Raw genomic sequence first — 21,195 nt, forward strand, 5'->3', positions numbered from 1 at the left:
GAGTATGAATATAATCCAAACTTGAAGATGGAATTGAGAGTCTAGTTTATGGGCGAAGCAGATAGGTATCTTGATATTCAGAATGATGAATATCGCACTGTTTTTCTGATCCCTGGATTCTCGACCAGAAGATCATTTCCCCCTCAGACTGATTCATATGCTTCCCAAAATTCATTTGGTATGAAATCATGATATTGCATTAGAATAATATATGTATCGGTCACGATATCATTCGATTGGATAGGCATATGAATGACTATGATTATAGTATGATTATGATTTGATTATGATATTATTATAATGGTGATTGCGTATGTATACAATAACGGTATTGGAGGGTTGGTTATATGGCTCTAATTGCGATAAAGTCAAAGCTATGCTCACGATTATAGAGAACGAGATATGAATGATAAAAAGTCGAAAAAAGAGGCAAGAAACTACAGCAGAGAGAGCATAACAATCCAAACAAAAATCACAAATTCAATACAATCCAGAACAAAATATCCTTTCTTTTCACTATTTGATACCTCTTCATACTCTACGACCCAGATTACAACTTGCCCGTTATTCACGAAATGGATTTTTGGTTCTGCTCCATTGACCTGCCAACATAACACTTGACGATTACTCAAATTGAGCCATCAATCTTTCAAATTCATCGCCACCCATATCCATATCTTCGATCCCTGCATCTGTGAAGTTGAAATCTGCCATATCGATCGCACCCAAATCACCATATTGTTCGAAGTCTTGTGATTGTGGTTGCGCCTGAGATTGAGGTTGAGATGGAGTTTGGCTTTGGCTTTGGGTTTGATTTTGATTTTGATTTTGATTTTGATTTTGTGATGGAGGTTCAGGTTGAGATTGGAATGCAGGTTGTTTGTCGAATGTGATTTGGGACTGAGGTTGGGATGGGAATGAAGCTTGTGAATCCAATTGCGATTGAGATTGGGGTTGAATCGATTCATCTGGTTGATTTACACTAGATTGTTGTGGTTGATTCGTGGTAAGTTGCGAATCAGAGTTGATTTGGTTTTGAGAGTCTTGATTAGCTTGAGAGGATTCAGAAGGCTGGCCGAATGATAACAAAGCTGCCAAATCCTCGTTCTGATTATGACCTTGTGATTGGGTGTCCGGATTCTTGTTATTATTGTTACCAATTTGTTGACCTACACTACTTGAATCATTCATTGTAATATCACTGCGGTCGTTTCCCCCTTTGAGTATACTGTCAATCCCCTGATCCTGAGCTTGATCCTGAGCTTGATCTTGTCGTGAATCATTCAAGTTATTATTGTTGGAGTTATCAACAGCGAACAATCCAGCCAAAGCAGAGAAATCGGTTTCTCCTTCTGCTCCAGATCCATCGGTATTATTCAATACACCGTCAGATGGATTAAGAGCTTGTGAAAAATCAAATCCAATGGATTGTTGAGGTTGGTGCTGAGCTTGAGCTTGAGGTTGCGCTTGCGACTGTTGTGATTGTGGTTGTGGTTCATTCGGAATCGAGATGGAAGATTGAGGTTGTGGTTGGATACCTGTATTCAATCCTAGTGAATCGAGAATTTCGTTGTTTTGGTTTTGATCTTGATTTTGGACTTGATTCTGATTCTGCATTTGACCTTGATTCTGGTTTTGAACCTGATTAGTGTTTTGATTTTGGGTGATATTCCCATTTTGTGCATTCATTGATCCATTATTCTGTTGTATGTTAGAAGGTAGGTTCATAGCTGCCAACGATTCGAACGAATCTCCATTGATCAATGCTGTTAATTCTGCTAAACCAAGTGTTGAGTAATCAATATCGTTATTACCTTGATTCTGATTCTGATTCTGGTTTTGGTTATGACCGTTGAGAGCTTGTGTAAATTGATCCGACTGATTTAGAGTCGATAATTGTGGATTGTTTGACGATATGAACGATGAAGACGATTCATCAATTCCTTGATTATCACTGTGTATCTGCGATTGAGGTTGCATCTGCAATTGCGTTTGAATTTCTGGTTGCAATTGCGATACCATCTGCGTAGTCATCACATTTTCATTCTGAATTTGATTCTGGTTGTCCAAATTAGGCTTTTGTTCCAATCCTTCTAATATATTTGATTTGCTTAGAGAAGGAGGTGGAGAAGCTAATGGGACGTATTCGCCTCCTATCAATAAATTAACGGGAGTAGGTAAATCCATTGTTCTAGGTGGTGGGAACACTACACTTCCAATTGAAGTTGTAGTAGAGGTCGAAGCTAAATTGGCAAGCTTAGTGATAGCATCTAAAGTAGAAGATGGTTTACTTGATGCTATCGATAATGTAGATGTATTCTTGAAGGTTGCTAGTTTGGATACTTTTTCACCTGATTGTATCTGTATGTGATAGTAATTTGATATCAGTATTCAGTCGTCTCCTATAACACTGGTGGTGTCATACTGTAGGATCAGGTGTGAGAAGAAAAGAATGATTTTCACAAACTCACCATACACCATTCAGTTTGTCTTCTTAAACCTTCATAAGATCTCCAAGTAATTTCTAGTCTATGCATCATATGCGTCGGTACTTTCTGCTGATTTAACCCTCTACATACAATCAATGGTTAGTCCTATATCGTCATTTCATTCAATATCTAACAATCACTCAAAGGTAACTCACAATCGTTTGGAAAATGTTTGATGCTGGAATATCAAGGCAGCTTGTACGAGTACTTCCTAAATAACCAAAGGTCGTATCAGTCATCATCAATGTTTGAGTAACGATGACGAAGGTGAATCCATATCGAGCTAATAGTGATACGGTAGTACTATGCTACTCTAGATTAGACTCACCTTGTACAATTTCTCCATTTTACCCATTTGTTCTTTTAACCAAATTTGACCTTTTCCATTTAAACCATCCTTTTTCAAATTAACATCACCATCACCATCACCATCACCATCACCATCACCATCCAAACCTGCATCCATTCCTTCTAGCTCGCCACCATTCTTAGAGCGTTTGACATCTCGTTGATCTGCATCTGAAGGTCGAGACCTCTTCCGCCCTTCTGGAGAAGGCGACATCTCACACTAACCAAGGATGAAGCGATTTGAAGTGTTATGCTTATTAAACTGTTTTCGGCTATGTTCCAAGGTGGACAAGGTGCCGCCGATATTGCCCCTATGCTTTGCAGGACAGCAAGAATGTTTACACGAGATAAGACTTGGTTGAAATCAAAAAGGTCACCTCATTGATAATTTATCGTAAGCAGAGTATGGGGACACAGATACTACTGGTATAGATAACCTTGATACCAACCTTTATAACTTTCCTATCACATGACTTTTACGAGTATTCCCCCCCGGTCGGATCTTAACCGATAATAATGATAATAATAGGCACATGAATATAATAGTGGCACCTCGATTTGCATCACCACCTATCTCTCTTTGAATCCGTACGAGTACCATGCAGACATGCATTTGGGAGAGCAAAGCTAAGAGGGTGAATCTCGTGAATGCATGTTCTGAATGATATGTTTCCCCCAATTGATCACAGTTATATTTCGATAAAGTGAAGCTGAGCACCAAACAAGAGGAAGGGTGAATGAATGTCTCATAACGTGACAAGTCAGTTTTAATTCCACGTCATGTTAATAACGGAATCAAATGTTGGATTTCCGGATCATTCATCCAATTCCCCCCCCCTTCCTTTCCCACAAACTACAATTCATCACCTATCATTTGACATTCCTCACATTCCTCACCACTCTACTTAAACATCTCCCACAGAAGAACATACCCTATCAACAGCAAAAGCAGTATGTCAGTCATCAGAGCTACCTCCTCCGTCAGACTAATGGCCCTTCGAGCTCCTGCTGTAAGTTTGATATAGTTTCCAATCTCTCACCGATGCAAAACCGAGTGGGAACAAGGGGATCCAACCATGACATTTTCTTGCCCTATTCCCATGTCCTGCCTTTCCTTTCGCCTATAATGATTTCGCTTGTCAACATACAAAGGTATAGGCTGACGATTATAATCAACTTGATATATTCCTTCTCAATGTTTCTGTACCACTCGTTACCTATTACAATCGACTCGATTTCACCATGTTCCTCCACCACTCACACAGCCCATGTTCGTTAGAAACTACTCTCCTGACTCTCGAAGTGAAGGTGCTACCGGCTCTTCTACCTCTTTCAGGTGAGTCTGCATCTTTGTTCCGAATCACTTCATGTGGTCATGCGCTACCCCCAATGAGAATGTACTCTGTGTCCATCCCACATTCATCTTTTTATGGTTTATGCAGCCTTGTTCCATACGATCAAGCAGCTGACGCGATTTGAATACTACAGAGAACGAGAACAAGCATCCGAAACCAAGTACATCAAAGAACACGAAGCTGAGAGACTCAAGCAAGCGAAACAAAAACTTGAACAAGCTCAAGCTGAAGTTGTGAGTTTCAGTCTCTATTCCTCATTGGCTGAGCCGCCGACCGCCGGACACTCGAATTCAGATTAAACCATATCGCTATTTGCATATTCAGTGATAGCATATTGACTGATATGATTTGGATAATCTATATAGGACAAACAACAAAAGATTGTTGACAAAAGCAAATAAACGATTTTCACATTGATGGACGCATTTGGATCAGCAGAGGGAGAAGGGGTTTTCGGCCGGAAGGGAAAGTCAAAGTTGAATTTTAAGTACCAAGTAAAGGAAGAGAAGAAGAGTCATTTGTGCATTGAAATGAATGTTATACATGATTCTCTCTTGGATCTACATGTCATGCTTAGCACACATTGTCGGGTGCCAATTCTTCTCATGTATGATTTGATTTGGTAAAGATGAATCTCATCTCATGGTGGCGTAGTATGCAGTAATGTAAAGAGAGGTTTTACTTACTGTTCTCGGAATTTTAAGCATGCAGGGAAAAAGGGGGGATTGTTATATGACGCACTTGTTTAACATTGGTATCATTGATTCATCACTTTTCAACCTACCTATTTGCTGTGCTTGGCTCTTTTCATCTCCCATTTTGGACATACAGCAACAGATAATTACATAGGATACATCCAACAATCTTCACAGGGACAGCAGAAGGTCAGACGACATCGATGTACGTACATATCCGGTGAAAAGAAAAGCAGTCCGACAAATACAAAAGACAGCAAATGAAGTGTACCTCGCACCGAGTCAGGTTGGAAGATGAATACAGGTCGACCTGCTGCTGGAAGGAGGAGAGATGAACCTTCAGGTTCAAGAGATGTGAGTATCTATTTTCAGTTCGGTTACTGAAGCATTGCTATTGCTTCAATCTCCGAACCATATTGTATTCAAGACTACGAATTGTCACTGATGAATGACTCATATCTCATTAGACGCCAACGGGAGGTGAGTAACCATTTTACATCATTATCAACATTGCTTGTTTGACAACTCACTAACATCGTATGTCTCCTCTAGAACCCCGGACTAAACCTCGCAAGAAAGCTAAGACGACCACTCGAATCACACCTACATCTACGGCGACGGCGACACCACGTTCAGGACCTATTCCAACACCTTATTTAGCGTTAGCTCCTACACCGATTTCGTCACTCTCACCCTCTACAATCGATCAATTAGCTTCAACTGCCGCTTCATCAGGATTGGTTTTACCCTCATCTTACCTTCGTAACAACACCTCCAAAACTCATGATCGCAATCGGAATAAATCGACAACCACTTTAAATTCAGTTACTACCAACAATACAAATCGGATTTCAGAAAATGGGGCAGGAGCAGGACCATCATCTTCTGTGATTCCATTACAACGCCCTTCAAGTGGTGCAAGTGGAACTGCAACGAGGAACAAATATGTCACTTCGTTGTTATCACCTCCAACCATAATACCAGGAGGTACATCTTCAGTACCACGTATACAAAATATACCTTCTGCGAATCCTAGAAGGGTAGGGGGTGCGAATGGAAGTGGAGGAGGAAGAAGAAGATCCGAAGAAAGGTTGAGAGAGATCTATACTAATTCTGCAAATGGTTTTGGTAATCCAAGTTTAACTTCTCTAGGTCAATTAGGTCGTATTTTAGAATCAGGACATCTAAATCAAACCAATGAGAGAGATGAAGAAGAAGCTGCTGAAGCAGAAGAGGAAGAAAGATTAGCTCAAGCTCAATTCGAAGCTCAACATGCAAACGCATTGAGTAATAGAAGAAGAAGAAGAATAGTAAGAGGTGAAAATGCTCCTGTTAGACGATTGACCGTCTCTTCAAGAGAAGAAGGTAGAGCTTTGGGTATAGCTAGAAGTGCAAGTATGAGAAGGACAAACGTTTGGGATGGTAAGTTTATCTTGATTGATTCGTTGATCCGACTCATAACCATGTCTTCAAGTGCTAATCACTTTTTCATTCGCTCTTCCAGATATACCCGAAGCAGGTGAACCACCACCGCCTTTCCCATTTCCAACACCATCCACATCTCGATTACCTCCTACATTCTCTTCTTCCACCAATAACCTTTCTTCCCTTACTACTGATTCTGATACTCATCCAAACTCTGAACAAAGGCCAAGATCACCCCCACCTTCGTTTGAAATAGCTATTGGATTGATACCATCTCCACATCCTGATCCTGAAGCTCTGTCCATATCTACATCTACTCCATCAACACCTCGTCCTACACGTCCAGCCCTCACGCTATCTACTACTCTTCCTCCCCCTACCACTTCCGAAGTCGCTTCTGCTTCTTCGGAACAATCACCTTCTTCAACACATTACGCTTCAGCACCGTCATCGCCCACTCAAACGATAATAGGGTTCGAAGATATAAGGGAAGCTGAAAGACTAAGGAAAGAGAAGCAGGAAAAGGATGATAGAACAGCTTGGAATGAAGACCTCTTAGCTGGATACACATTAGAAGAGAGAGTCAAACGAGAAATGGAAAGACGTGGTATCAAAGGACAAGAAGAAAAGCCAATCAAGCAAGATGAAAGTGAAGAAGAAGATGATACCTCTGCATCCGATCATGAAACAGAGATTAGTATCCGTCCTGTCGAACAAGATAAGACTAAATCACCGGTAAAATCAGAATCTGTCATACCGATTGAGGAAGACAGGCAATCATCACTCGAAGCACAGACATACATTTCCGATCAGAACATTTCGACTGTTCCAAATGTCATCGCTGAGTCTAGCGCTTCGACTACTGCTCCATCTTCACCACATCTTGCTCAACAGGAATCCGAACCAGACCCAGTACCGAAGTCCGTACTAGATATCGCCCAGGCTGATGAAACATCTGTACCTGAACCGGGGCAACATGATGTTGAAGATCCCTCGTCTACCGTCGTCGATCCAAAGGTAGTCATTGGAGATGCTGTTTCATCAGACAAAACATCACCAGCCGAATCTATTCCTACATCTGGCGCTGTTAATTCGAAGGATATATCCAGTAATGGAAACTCCACATCACGCGAAGAAAGACCTGTATCACCGATCAAGCCAGACTCGATATCCGTCAAAAGCTCCCCAAAAGTCGACTCGGAAGTCCCGCCCAGTATCGCCTCACTGCCTTCTCGGAGTCTCGAAACTCAGTCTGACCTGGCTAAAACTCTGAGCAGTGGCCCGGTTGATCGAGCTTCGATAGATCGAGTATCGAGCAAACCATCAACAGCTGATCCTGTAACACCCTTGGTAGTACCCAAGCCCTCGACTGTGGAGGACAATCTTTTACCTGTATCCGGGGCCAAGATCGAAAGAATGAATCCGGCAACAGAGGCGAATCCTCCGACGGCGAAGTCTGAACATTTACACGTTCCTGGGTCCAAGCTCGAGAGACCTGTTCTGCGACGTCCGACTTCCAGCGAGCCATTATTCAGATCTCAAGTTCAGATTTCGGGAATTAAACTTAAATCATCAACTCAAGGAAATGACTCGACGCAAGGAGCCAAGACAGCAATTGGAAACGATACAACCATTCCCGTATCCGATACATTGGCGCCGGCATCAGAGCCGCAGACGAAAGCCGAAGTCAAGTCGGATCACGAGGTGACTCAAGTGATTAGCGTTTCTACGAAAGATGAAGATACAATGAACCCAAATCGAGAGGCAGCTCTTAAACGTCGAAATCTGCATTCAAGATCGCCTGTAATCCATACTCCCACTATCCTGCCTCCGGCTCCAAAAGTCAAGGTCCAGGTCATCAAGCTCAAAGAACCGAAACCTTTATCCGGTCCTTTGATAAATTTCGACACGCCTACACCTTCTCCGCCGCATACGCCGGATACCTCATCACGGAAGGAAAGAGCTCATTCTCAGGATATATCTGCTCTCGCAGCTTCCAGTGCCGAATTACTCTCTCTGCTTGAATTACAAGGCTATCTGCAAGAAGTACCGGATGAACCGATTGCTGAAAGTTCTGCACAAGGAGCTGCTAGATTGAGGCGAAAATCGTCTTCCTCTCCCCCGCCTCCATCACCACCGCCTGTGAAGCTGAGGAGGGTCCCTCCACCATTGCCGAAAATCGATCCGAAGAAAGATGCCATACCTTCCTCCTCATCCGCTGAAATAGAACCCACAAAGACGGACAAGAAAGATATAGAGCAGAAAGATAATGGCGAAGCTAATACGTCTTCTCGACCACCCCTCCCTGCCCGTCGTCCACCGCCACCGCCTCCGCCTCCGCCACCCCAACCACGATTATCGCTGATACCCAGAATACCACCTCCTTTACCACCTCGTCCGATCTCAACACGGATGAATTCTACGGATGCTCCTTCTACAAGCTCGAATGATACGACCAAAGTGTCGTCAGCCGCCGTGCTCCCGATGCCCCCTGTGCGTCCTACTGTCGTCACCCGACTAAGTTTGTCTAGACCTAAAGGACCTAGACCGCCACCGCCTCCTCCAAGACCGAGACAAACAAGTTGGTCTAGGTTGATGTCTCCGTTCACTTCTTCCTCTCCTCGTTCTACGAAAACCAATGATGTACCGCCGATTGAAGAGTCAGAAATGATAGAATCGCCTTTGAGGCCGTCAAACGAAAGAGCTAAATCTGATTATCCACAACCACCAGCTATGGTATCGGAACAAGAGGAAGAGAGAGATCGAGTGGTGGAAAGATCTTCTTCAGCTATGAATCTCAGATCGCCAAGTCCAGCTTCGAGCCCGACTTTGACTTCTGATTTGAGACCTGGAGATGAACCCTCAATATCATTAGCAGACGTTGGACAATCAACAGGTACACATCCGGATGAGCAGGAAAATATTGACGGACAAGCCGAGGGTCAAGTTGGGACAAGAAACGGAAATGGTAACCGAGAGTGGACGGATTTGGATTTATTAGTATCCAGAATTGAAAGTTCAGGTAGAGAATTTGAATCATTCAATCAAATTTCTAGTTTCTTGGGACCATCAAAATCTCAAGCTGCGACCCCTCGAGCATTAGATACTCTTTTAACTGGATTAGTCAACGTTGATAGTAGAAGAACGACGCCACAAGGGAAAGTGAAGTTGAAATTATCTTTACTAGGCGTGAGAGTATCGAAATGTGGGATCTGTCTATCACAATTCAGAGGAAATGAAAAAGGTGTAATGTTGCCTTCTTGTGGTCATTCTGGACATGAAACTTGTGCTAGAAGATGGTTTAGGGAAAGTAACAATTGTTGGGTTTGTAGAGAGGTTTTAAAGGAGGAATAAACGGATGGTACAGGCACAGAGTGAAGGACAGGGGTCTTACGCAGATTGGGACCTATAAATGTTTATATGATCAAAGTAATAATCTCTATGTTCGTATCAGGACAATTCAGGTATAATCAACGTTTTTGTAGCGATCATGTTGTCTCAAGCCACTTAATTATGGTCTTTGTCATGTATCACCTATTCTTTTCCCATCATCGAAATACGAGTGACTCATTAGGGATGTACGATCTATCGATCTTGTCAAGCCGTCCATGCTGTATTAAAATTGGAAATCGCGGTTCATGAAAATGATCAATAGCATAAAAAGGAAAAAAAAAATCGTTAAAACAGACAACTACTCTCGAGGGAATCCAAGCCATGATACTTTTTCAATAACCGCCGGATCCAGGGGGATAGGAGATTCCAAAAGTCAACTTATCATCCTGTTCCCTCGTCTCACCCAAGACCAATCATCAGATCTACTGGTTCATTGGTTCTGTATTGTAAGAGTCGAGGCGATAATCATTTGTATATTCATGTCAATGCTTATTGAGCGAGAATTGATCTGACGAAAGAATGATAATTGATTTGACCGTCTCTAATGAAGAATTGTGATTAGTCAACAACATGATTGACGAGACATGAAACATGAAACATGTAAATGGTGATGTTGAATGTTAAGCTATGGATTTCTTTGTGAATGGCATGGAGGAATTGAAGTGATTGATGGGGAATTCACGACAATCGAAGGCTGAAGAAATAAAGGAAGAAACGCCCATACTCACTGTACTGGGAAACCTTTTAATAATTCATCGACCTCTTCATCAGACATTTTTTCACCTAATTGAGTTAAAACATATCTTAATTCTCCTGCACCGATAAACCCGTTTCCTGATTTATCGAATACTTGAAATCCTTTGATGAATTCGTCTGAGTTGATTGAAAGATGGATATATATTGATCAGCATTGGATATTCGTTCAGAAGGTCGATACTCTTCTCCACGACTCTGCAGCCCCATCAATCTTCGATCCCTGCTGTACCTACCGTGATCCCATCCTCGCTTTGAATCATCAATGAGAGAAAGAAGACTCAGACTCACCAGCTGTTCCAGCAGGTTTCCAACCGTCAGGTCTATTCAAGACGTTTATAAATTCATCATAACCGAAAGATGATCCTACACCTTGTTCCAATTGAGATACTTCTGCTTGAGTCGGATTTTGTCCCAGCGATCTCAATAATTCACCTAATGATTCTCTGGGTACTTGACCTGTACCTCTTTTATCGAATAAAGCGAAAGCTTCTCTGTATTCTGTTACGTTCCAAATCAATCTTCTGTCAGCTTTGTGTGAGCAACAACCAAGTTTGGTTAATCAGCAGCAAAACAGAAGAAGAATATCGCACGGACCTGCGTTGTTACCTGACTATAATAGATCAAGATATCGTCATCAGTTCGAGTACTGTAGTATCAGAAAAACAAAGACCAGTGAGCAAAGCTTACCATTGTGATAGCTTCTATGAATGTGAACGGCACAAGGATTCGCGAGTAGTTCAAGGTGATGCTTGCTGCTGTTTTGATTTATCGATATGGTCGGATGAGAATGATGTTGTTGCCATTCAGAAAATGCGACTGACTTCCGAAACACGAAACAACACAAACTGCCACGCGACAAACAACAAAAAGATGAGACGCGTCTAGAATGTTAACTTGATTATTTTCATTGACTATTATCTCTCTAATGAGTTTATTCGCTTTTATCCCAACTGCCCATTTCCCCACTTATCGTATCTATCAGCCTGGTTTTTTTTACCTCTAAATATGATAATTTCCTCTTTTGGAATATTCGCCACTCCCCCCTCTCTCCCACTTTCAAAATTTATTATACACACTCATACTGTATTGAAAAAAGTTTTATAATCACGTCTCTTTTTCCTCCTTCCTCTTCTTCTTTTCTCTCTCCTTCTCGAAAAGTATCATCTTCCATTAACAAAAGAAACCTTTCAATACATACATCAACCTTTCTTTATTCTTCCTTCGTTCCCGTTTTCACTTTTAGATAGACAGTCGTTCTTTTCATTCTCTTCATAATACAGAGATCAGAAAAGCATCAGCAATCAAAAAAAGACGGATATCAGAGAGAAAGCTTTTCAAGTAAAAAGCCAAATTTACAACAAATCCAAAAACTTTAGCACAACCCAAAGAAAACAATCATCAATATTAATACTATGACTACTGGTCCAGTTAACGGCTTAGATGGCCTTGAAGCCAAATTCAACAGTGAGTAACTCGACATGTCGTCTTAACCAAAGTCAGGTCTGTGTCCTGTGTAACTTGCCTCGCTGACAAAAGAGCGAAAAAATCCTTTCCTTTGTGATGACAGGTGGTATGAAACTCAATCCCGAAAGACCCGCTTACATCCCTCCTCACTTGAGAAGCCGAGGACCTGGACCTGCTGCAGCTCCTGGACCCCAGTTCTCTGATGCTGTACCCGCTGGTCCGGGTTACCATCAATCTCCCACTGGACTTCCTACTCCTGCCACCACTCCACCTCAACAAGCCAGAGCTTCTTACGCTCCTCCCGCTGCCCGAGGTCCCGCTTTCCCTCCTGCTGCTGCTCCCAGAGCCGCTGAGGATGGTGGCTGGGGTGCAGCTCCTCGAAGATCAGGTCCTCCTGAACCTAGATCTTTCGGTGGCGGCGCTCCAGGCTTCGGTAGTTGGAAGAATGGCGAGCACATTGTTGGTGCTCGAAACCCTAGATTAGAGAAAGAGTTGTTCGGTGAGGCAGGTGATGGAATGCACCAAGTATGTCGAGTCGCCCGAAATCAACTTGCATGGCATGCTGACAAACTTCACTCAGGCTTCCGGTATCAACTTTGACAAATACGCCGATATTCCTGTCGAGGCTACTGGTGAAGGTGTACCCGAACCCGTTACCGAATTCACCACTCCTCCTATCGATCCTGTCCTTCTCGAGAACATTCACTACGCTCGATACACCACCCCTACTCCTGTTCAAAAGATGTCTCTCCCTATCGTCGCCGGTGGTCGAGATTTGATGGCTTGTGCTCAAACTGGTTCAGGAAAAACCGGTGGTTTCCTTTTCCCTATTCTCTCCGCCATGTTCACCTATGGTCCTGTCGCTCCTCCTCAGGACGCCAACTACGGCGGTTACAACAGTCGACGAAAGGCCTACCCCACTGCGCTCATTCTTGCTCCCACCCGAGAATTGGTCTCTCAAATTCACGATGAAGCTAGAAAATTCGCTTATCGATCATGGGCTCGACCTGCTGTTGTTTACGGAGGTGCCGATATCGGTCAACAAATCAGAGCTCTTGACAGAGGATGTGATATCCTCTCCGCTACCCCAGGTCGACTTGTCGACTTGATCGAGCGAGGCAGAATCTCACTCGCCAACGTCAAGTACCTTGTTCTCGACGAGGCTGATCGAATGCTTGATATGGGTTTCGAACCCCAAATCAGACAAATCGTCGAAGGTGAAGATATGCCCGGTGTCATGGACAGACAAACCCTCATGTTTTCAGCCACTTTCCCCAAGGAAATTCAGATGCTTGCCAGATCTTTCTTGAAGGACTACGTCTTCCTTTCCGTTGGTCGGGTTGGTTCTACCTCTGAAAACATTACTCAACGAATCGAATACGTTGATGACGCCGACAAGAAATCCTTACTCCTTGATCTATTGCTCGCCGAACAATCAGGTGGTTTAGTCCTCGTCTTTGTCGAGACCAAACGAATGGCAGACAACCTCTGTGATTTCCTTTGTGCTCAACGACACAACGCTACCTCTATTCACGGTGATCGAACTCAACGAGAAAGAGAGGCAGCCCTTCACGCTTTCAGAACCGGTAGAGCTCCCATCCTCGTTGCTACTGCTGTCGCTGCTCGAGGTCTCGATATCCCCAACGTCACTCATGTCATCCTTTATGACCTCCCTACCGATGTCGCTGAATACACTCACCGAATTGGTCGAACTGGTCGAGCCGGTAACACCGGTACATCCACTGCTTGTAAGTTCTGATATCCTGTCCTTTCTTCTGCTGCAGTTTTTCTCTGCGCTACATTTGCCAATGATTACTGATGTTTGTGCCCTTTGCTTCCAGTCTTCAACCGTGGCAACTTGAACTTGGCTAGAGACTTGATCGACCTTCTCAAGGAAGCTCATCAAGTCATCCCACAATGGCTTATTGACGTGTCTTCTGAGCGATCATTCGGCTCTTACGGCGGTGGTCGAGGTGGACGAGGCCGAGGTGGCGGTGGTGGTCAAAGATCAGGAGGACGAGATGTCAGACAAGATCGTGGTTTCGGTGCATCTCGAGGCGGCTCTGGTGCTGGAGGTGGTTACGGAGGCGGTTTCGGTGGTTATGGTGGCGGAGGTGGTGGTGGTGGATTCCCCCCTGCCGCCGCATCTGGCGGTGCCAGTTGGTGGTAAACCATCAGCTCGATTCACCTAAAGCCTCTCAAGAGGTTCATATACCCGATTTATGCTTCTTCAAGTTTTACGACTGGATGTGCATATCTCAATCACTTTGTTCCTTTTCTTCGCGACTCGTTTCCTGTTTCCACGTTTCCTAGATCGCCTCTCTACCGTCAAAGCTTTTTTTATTCAAGCCTGAAATAACCCGCGTTCAACTCGTCTCTTTCAAGTCAAACCTTGGTGTCCCTTTTTCAATCAATACATTGCATCTCGTCGCATAGCGCTGAGCGCAATTCACAAACAGAAAGGCATGGACGTCATCATCATATACACTCACAAACAACCGAATACCCTCAACTATAGATGGAGATGTAGAACGCAACACACATTTTAGACTTGTATCAATTAGATGGTCCCGAGGCATTTTTCCCCTTTCTATACCCAAGCATCTATCAGTTTCCCACATTAGAACAAACCATACGGCAATGGCACAACAATAACGAATATATTTAACGATTTCAAATGACGATAATAAGAAGATTTTATCCCAAAATCAGTAAAGCAGGAGATGAGAAGGACTCAACCAATGGACAATTTACAATATATTTTTGGGATTTTAGATTTTCTTCTTTCACATCGTCAACATTTTCCTCATCACAGCTAACAAAAAGGCTATGTAAGGAAAAGCAACAATCAAAGAGTGTGCCAATTCAACAATTCATATAATATAGAATTACAGCCGTAAATCAGAGTTTGTTTTCATGTACTTTACTATACATCTTTTTCCGTTTTGTTCTTCGTTGTATACTTTTATTTCGGGGCATCAGAATACACCCTAGCATGGTGTCGGGACTGGCCTGAATGGAGAATGAAGAGGAAACCAAAGAGAAAGAATAGAAAGTAGAATCTATCGTGATAGATGTTATATGTATGCATCAATCTATTGTGTTACAAACATCTTGTGCCTCCACCGAGTATTACTCTATATGCCTTCGATTGAATAAGCATATATGTTATATATATATACAGAGGAATGACGTCTTCATGCGATCGGATGGCTTTTGATCGTTTCGATTGTAGGAGTACTCGATTATTCAGTTACAACGGATATACTATATATACTCACTACTTATACATGTATACATCATTGTTGAGATATATATACACTTGATCTACCATCTTTGAATCAGACCATCATCAAGAAGGAAATATCCCATCAGGAAGAAAACACAAAATGTCAGCAGATCAACAAACAGCTATTCTTTTAGACGATAAAGTCTTGGTCAAAGCTATGACATCTGATTTACAATTCGTTGAAGGAAAGTGAGTATATCTGATGAAGTTTTTCATAATCGTCCTCCTTCCCTTTCGGCTCGATCTTGTCACATAGTCTTATCGTCGAGGTCAGCGTTGTGTGCCATATCGTGCTTGCACGCGCGCAAGCTGCAGCCAATATCTGCACAGAGCTGACAGTTGACACAGTTGGTATTTCAAAGAATCAGCTTTGATCGATAGAGAACGGTACGAAGAAAGTAAAACTCACACTCATTGTCCATGGAAAGGTGAGTATGGACATCTCTTGAATAACCTCCTTTCCGTACGCGCCAGATGGAAATGAGCAGAGTATAAAAGGTGTGGAGTATTGCAGTATTGCAATGTTGGTGAATTCCATACTCAGACATCCGTATAATACAATATATCATGCCGAAGTTGAGAAGGGATGGAGTGGTTTGAGCTGATACCTTTTGTGCTCTATTTAGGTGACGCAAGTTACTTTAACTACAAGAAAGATGATGGTTCAATGATCAACGATATAGCTTGGTACGTTATATCACCTGCTCCATTCAATCTTGTCATTTCCACTGGCACCTGTATCACCACAACTATAATTGCAGCCATCATATATTCCCCAATCGATCGCCCCTGGGCGAATCCAGCACGGATGATAGGTATGCTGATTTATCTCTTTTCGTCATAGGTTTTACCCCAAGCCTAAATCAGAAGCTATCGACAAGGTAGGAGGCAGAGTAGCATTTTACGTTGGTAAGATCGATGGATTGAAAGTAGGAGTACCTCCTATCTAAGCATCAAAATAAGAATAAAGTATGCAGAAACAATGAATGTCATATCAATGAACAAATCTAAAGACTCGATGAATGAGTATCAAAGAGAGCGACAGGGCAATATACCGGGCGAAGTGACAGCCGAAGCTTGTTTCACAGTTTGACATACAGTTCATGACCACAATTTTCGGACCCAAGTGTAACAATAATGCAAGTCGAATTTGAACATTATTTCACAAATATCACCTCATTAATAAACAACTTAACGATATCGTTGGGTGTACGACGATCTTGGCGTTGGATGCGTTTCACGGTGCCGAAAGAGACTTGCAGCAGAGAACCCGTTCATTCGCGATCATGTTAGCCCTATCGTTCAGTGAGAGTCCTGGCGCACTTATGTTCCCTAACCTAGCTTTGTGGTAGGGTACATATCGGATATACAGCTGTCTAGTTCAAGTTCTGCTTGGTTCTTATTCTTCAGGTCATTGCCCCAATCTACCGTGCTTGAGAGATGACCTTCCACGACAGATTCCACATGGAGCAAAGGAAGATGATTATCGCCGTCATAGCGTGGACGGTTACATAAGGTTCTCGCATCGACCGTCGGCTGCGGATTCAGATCGATGGACGGGATCAAATATGGGGTCGGCTAAACGTGGTCGTACTCGTACTCGTACTAGATAGAAATCATGACCGACGGCCTAGATTACATAGATAAGATTTCTACCTCGGCAAATGAAAACATCATTCAGCTGTAGCCTACGCGGAACCGGTCATCGGTGACATCAGTTTGAATGCTGGGTCAAGGAAAAACACATATAAGAAGGAGGTGATCCTCGTAAACTGAGAACGAGATTCTGTCTTCAACTCACTACGACAATCACAATCAACAATAAACGACAATCAATATATCACTATGTCAACTGAAGCTGTATTCAAAGGCTGGGCAGGTTTAGATGATAAAGCCTGTCAAGGTAATCTCAAATTTCAAGAATTCGAACCAAAGAAATGGGATGAAGATGATGTCGATGGTAAGTTTAATCAAATCCCATACCTCGTCGTATAGGAGTGGCGTATGATACAATCAACGACTTGACAGCTGACTATCATGGCGTGCACTATAGTAAAAATTCTATACTGTGGTATCTGTGGATCGGACGCATCTGCTCTTTCCGGCGAATGGGGTCCAGTCGACAACGTCTGCCCTCAAATCTGTGGTCACGAAATCGTTGGTGAAGTTACTAAAGTTGGAACATCACCTGATAACGGTATCAAAGTTGGACAATTAGTCGGTATTGGTGCACAATCCGATTCTTGTAGAGAGTGTGATAACTGTAAAGACCGTGAGTTATACTTTTGACTTTGTACTCTGAGGAATTCGTATAGATCACTCAATGATTCCATTTGCAGACAAGGAGAATTTCTGTCCCAAGCAAGCGATCACTTTCAACAGTCCTTATGGTCGAGGTAATGGCAAAGGATCCATATCCAGAGGTGGTTTCGCTAAATACTGGAGAGGACCTTCAAGGTTTGCCATACCACTTCCAGATGGATTAGACCCTGATATCGCAGCTCCCCTTCTTTGTGGAGGTGTAACAGTCTTTACTCCTCTTGAAAGGTATGGTGCAGGTACAAAAGCCAAGAATGTAGGTGTTATCGGTGTCGGTGGATTAGGTCATATGGCTATCCTCCTCGCAAATGGCATGGGCGCAAATGTCACCGCCATCTCTAGAAGTGATTCAAAGAAAGAAGACGCTATGAAACTTGGCGCTTCAAATTACATCGCAATGGGAGATGATCTCAAAAAAGCATTTGAACCTCATGCTCGTTCGTTAGACTTGATCATCTGTACCAGTAGTGAGTCCTTCTTTTCTCACACTCCACATTTGATATTCGCTATGAAGACAGTCATGATGAACAGAAACTAACCTGCTCGTCTCAATTAGATCCTTCTGAATTGCCAGTCGCGGATTACTTGCCCCTTCTCAAGCCAGAAGGCACTTTCTGCTTAGTCGGAATCGTTCCCAAGCCTCTCGAGATATCAACTTTCCCTTTGATCATGGGTGAGTGTCAAAATGCCCTTATCATTTGTCGCCTTATATCATTACAACACCTCATATTGACCCATGTCTTTTGTGACAAATTGATAGGTACCGCCGCTATTGCTGGTTCCAACATTGGAAACCCTGATGCTATCTCTCGAATGTTCAAATTCGTAGTTGAGAAAAACATCAAACCTTGGATCCAAAAGTGGGATATGGAGGAAATCAATAAAGCTATGCCATCATTCCAAAAAGGTGACCCAAGATACAGATTCGTCTTGGTTAATACTGATAATGGAGGAAAACTTTGATTGGACACAAGTGCACGGCGAATAGGGAGCTCATAACGTATGGTCGGACGGTGTCCTCATTTGTACCGGGTTGAAGGGGGCGAGATCATTGGTTGACTAAATGAAATGTATGTTTGGCAATTCGTTAATCATCAGGCCAGATTACAGTATATTATTGGCAGTCGCGTTTGAGCAATCAGATCAAATACTGTACTGTTAAGCAAAAGTGCCACAGGGCGAAAAACCGGGCCCCTCGTCTGCATTAGTCATTCACTTCGTCAACTTCCCAGTGTAGTGTAAATCAATAGTGCACAAGACAGCTCAATGGCACTGCAACCATAGCGAAAAACAGATATCAAAGCTTTGGGGAGACTTCTGATCAGTTGCCGCTCGGCACTGTCCAGGTCCAGGAGAAAAGCAGAGGCGTCAACCGGGCCATGACTGCCTGCGTGACTTTTTCCCATGATGACGCATCAAGAACCTCTCGACTACCGTCTCTAGCACAATTTGACTGGCCTTCAAGAGCTCGTTACATGTTATCTCCCTCATCATCCCCCTCCACTCTTGTCCATATCCTCCACCTTCTTTTCTCCACTTGAACCTCCACCCTCGACCTCCACTATCGACAACATTAATTGAGAGCTAGAATGAAAAGTGTGATTCCATAGCCGCAATTTATTGCCCATTGCCGCTGCCGCTGACAGACTCTCAAGGCATTGCCGCTTGATGAAACAGATATAAATGGACACTTCTCACTGTTTCATGTTTTCGACAATACGTTCCCCATATCATCTCTACGACTGAAGTTCCAACGAGCCCTTGTTCAAAAATCAAAAATCATGGTACAGCAATTGACATTTCAAGATATAAACATTCCAGTCCCGGGATTTGGGTGAGTATTATTTCTGGCTCTAAGAAAGAAAAGCTCCACTATATGAGTTAAGGGTTAATCGTTCTTTGTCCATTGTAGGTGTATGGGCTTTTCACAAAGTTATGGACCCGCAAACGATGACGAGTCAAAGAGAACTTTACAAACCGCTCTAGATCTTGGATGTACTTTTTGGGATTCAGCCGTGGTCTACGGTAGAGGTCACAACGAGAAACTCTTGGGAGAATTCTTTGAGGAGACCAATTCGAGAGACAAGGTATTTGTAGCTTCCAAATGTGGTTTCGCTGTAAGTGGTTTTTCATCGTAATCCCGCAGGCGTAATCAAAGTACGTGCGTGTGAGTATATGTATCTGATAGAAAACTGTGAATAGTGCTTTGAAGCGGAATCAGGTCTGGGTAATGTCATCAACAAAGCTTCTCACATAAATGAATATATTGAAGGAACGAAAGAGAGACTTGGATCATATCCTGATCTTTACTATCTTCATCGAATAGACCCTAACACCGCTCTAGAAGAATCTATCACAGCCCTTGATGGTCTCAGGAAAGCTGGAAAATGTAAATACATCGGTCTCAGTGAATGTGGTGTGGCAACGCTACGAAAGGCCTGTTCCAGTGAGTGTCGGTTTATCTCATCCCAGCGTCTTTGTCATCCAATCCTGGACTGATTAAGTGCATGTCATGTATGATGTAGTCGCCAAAATCGATGCTTTACAAATCGAGTATTCCCCTTGGTTCACGGATCATGAAGATAACGGTTTGATCGATGCTGCCAAGGAACTTGGAGTCAATATCATAGCATATTCACCTTTGGGTAAAGGTATCCTCTCTGGAAAGTGAGTCACTTTGCAATTGATTTCCGTCCAATTGGGAGAAATTTCACAGGATAGATATCTGACAATATCATAAATTGTAGATATCGAAATCCAAAAGATTTCCCAGAAGGAGATATCAGAAGAACGATTCCTCGATTCAGCGAAGAGAATATGCCTAAAAACTTGAAGATCGTAGATGAATTTGAAAAATTAGCAAAAGCCAAAGGATGTACTCCTTCTCAAATCGCCTTAGCTTGGGTAATTAGTCAAGGTGCAATCCCGATTCCAGGTACGAAAACAAGTGATAGACTCAAAGAGAATTTCTTGGCTTGTGATATCGATCTTGACGAATCGGAATTAGCAGAGATCAGAGATTTGATACAGAGGGCTAAACCTACCGGAGCAAGATATGGTGAAGCAGCTTTAAAACAAGTAGGTCATTAATATCAATAAAAAACAAGAACAGACAAAATTCAGAATGCGAGGCCATGAATGAATATAGATTTCCTCACATCGTACTTGCCAGCGCACGTTGTTGCTGAGAACCATGAATTGTGTTTGAACCTGATGCTCGGAAAGCGAGCTGCTTCTACTTGCGTAGTGTACGAATTCAACGAAAGAATCGCATATTGTCTTCTGATTTTCTCTATGATATCCTACTTGAAAGATCACTAACCCACGTGAGAGATAAGAATGTTTGGTGACACATGTTCATGTGATCTGCCCTGAGCCGCCCCACATGACAGCGCTAGCCGTGGAGTAGACCATCTTTTGTCGGTCTTTCGTTGGTGGAGCTGAGTGATTTGGAGTCCTGCTCTGTACATAATATGTGAGAGCACGACCGTATGAAGCTGAGTAAAGGTAGAAATGACGTGATACATACTCTATAAGCTCGTTTGGGACCGCCGGTCTGAGATACGCATGCGAATAAATCCCGGTGTATGAAGTCATATTCCTTACTTTATAGTTGGAATTACGCAAAGATATCTTCCTCCTCCACTTCTATGGATATAGAG

General features: G+C 42.9%; 8 protein-coding genes across 8 annotated transcripts; 6 read left to right on the forward strand and 2 right to left on the reverse strand.

The window, feature by feature from the left end:
* Positions 1–624: 624 nt before the first annotated feature.
* IL334_007557 (uncharacterized protein) lies at positions 625–3,051 on the reverse strand (the record flags this gene model as incomplete). Its single annotated transcript, XM_062939247.1, has 4 exons — positions 625–2,361; positions 2,472–2,571; positions 2,645–2,700; positions 2,818–3,051. 4 exons carry the CDS (start codon positions 3,049–3,051, stop codon positions 625–627), a joined length of 2,127 nt encoding a protein of 708 aa, XP_062795298.1.
* A 739-nt stretch (positions 3,052–3,790) lies between these two features.
* On the forward strand, positions 3,791–4,593 carry IL334_007558 (uncharacterized protein; the record flags this gene model as incomplete). Its single annotated transcript, XM_062939248.1, has 4 exons — positions 3,791–3,847; positions 4,103–4,173; positions 4,326–4,425; positions 4,558–4,593. 4 exons carry the CDS (start codon positions 3,791–3,793, stop codon positions 4,591–4,593), a joined length of 264 nt encoding a protein of 87 aa, XP_062795299.1.
* Positions 4,594–5,181: 588 nt separating this feature from the next.
* IL334_007559 (uncharacterized protein) lies at positions 5,182–9,666 on the forward strand (the record flags this gene model as incomplete). Its single annotated transcript, XM_062939249.1, has 4 exons — positions 5,182–5,241; positions 5,355–5,367; positions 5,440–6,309; positions 6,392–9,666. 4 exons carry the CDS (start codon positions 5,182–5,184, stop codon positions 9,664–9,666), a joined length of 4,218 nt encoding a protein of 1,405 aa, XP_062795300.1.
* Positions 9,667–10,194: 528 nt separating this feature from the next.
* On the reverse strand, positions 10,195–11,151 carry IL334_007560 (uncharacterized protein; the record flags this gene model as incomplete). Its single annotated transcript, XM_062939250.1, has 5 exons — positions 10,195–10,246; positions 10,434–10,578; positions 10,750–10,959; positions 11,056–11,071; positions 11,149–11,151. The coding sequence occupies 5 exons, from the start codon at positions 11,149–11,151 to the stop codon at positions 10,195–10,197; spliced, it is 426 nt and encodes a 141-aa protein (XP_062795301.1).
* Positions 11,152–11,873: 722 nt separating this feature from the next.
* IL334_007561 (ATP-dependent RNA helicase ded1) lies at positions 11,874–14,095 on the forward strand (the record flags this gene model as incomplete). Its single annotated transcript, XM_062939251.1, has 4 exons — positions 11,874–11,925; positions 12,029–12,450; positions 12,506–13,673; positions 13,767–14,095. 4 exons carry the CDS (start codon positions 11,874–11,876, stop codon positions 14,093–14,095), a joined length of 1,971 nt encoding a protein of 656 aa, XP_062795302.1.
* A 1,219-nt stretch (positions 14,096–15,314) lies between these two features.
* IL334_007562 (uncharacterized protein) lies at positions 15,315–16,164 on the forward strand (the record flags this gene model as incomplete). Its single annotated transcript, XM_062939252.1, has 4 exons — positions 15,315–15,403; positions 15,563–15,642; positions 15,841–15,901; positions 16,059–16,164. 4 exons carry the CDS (start codon positions 15,315–15,317, stop codon positions 16,162–16,164), a joined length of 336 nt encoding a protein of 111 aa, XP_062795303.1.
* Positions 16,165–17,059: 895 nt separating this feature from the next.
* Positions 17,060–18,496, forward strand: IL334_007563 (uncharacterized protein; the record flags this gene model as incomplete). The annotated part of the gene is made up of 5 exons (XM_062939253.1): positions 17,060–17,174; positions 17,268–17,486; positions 17,554–18,000; positions 18,090–18,206; positions 18,294–18,496. The coding sequence occupies 5 exons, from the start codon at positions 17,060–17,062 to the stop codon at positions 18,494–18,496; spliced, it is 1,101 nt and encodes a 366-aa protein (XP_062795304.1).
* An 818-nt stretch (positions 18,497–19,314) lies between these two features.
* Positions 19,315–20,623, forward strand: IL334_007564 (uncharacterized protein; the record flags this gene model as incomplete). Its single annotated transcript, XM_062939254.1, has 5 exons — positions 19,315–19,367; positions 19,446–19,650; positions 19,736–19,979; positions 20,059–20,200; positions 20,281–20,623. 5 exons carry the CDS (start codon positions 19,315–19,317, stop codon positions 20,621–20,623), a joined length of 987 nt encoding a protein of 328 aa, XP_062795305.1.
* Between the last annotated feature and the right edge of the window lie 572 nt (positions 20,624–21,195).

The sequence above is a fragment of the Kwoniella shivajii genome, chromosome 11 (assembly GCF_035658355.1).
Source record: "Kwoniella shivajii chromosome 11, complete sequence".
Lineage (NCBI taxonomy): Eukaryota > Fungi > Basidiomycota > Tremellomycetes > Tremellales > Cryptococcaceae > Kwoniella > Kwoniella shivajii.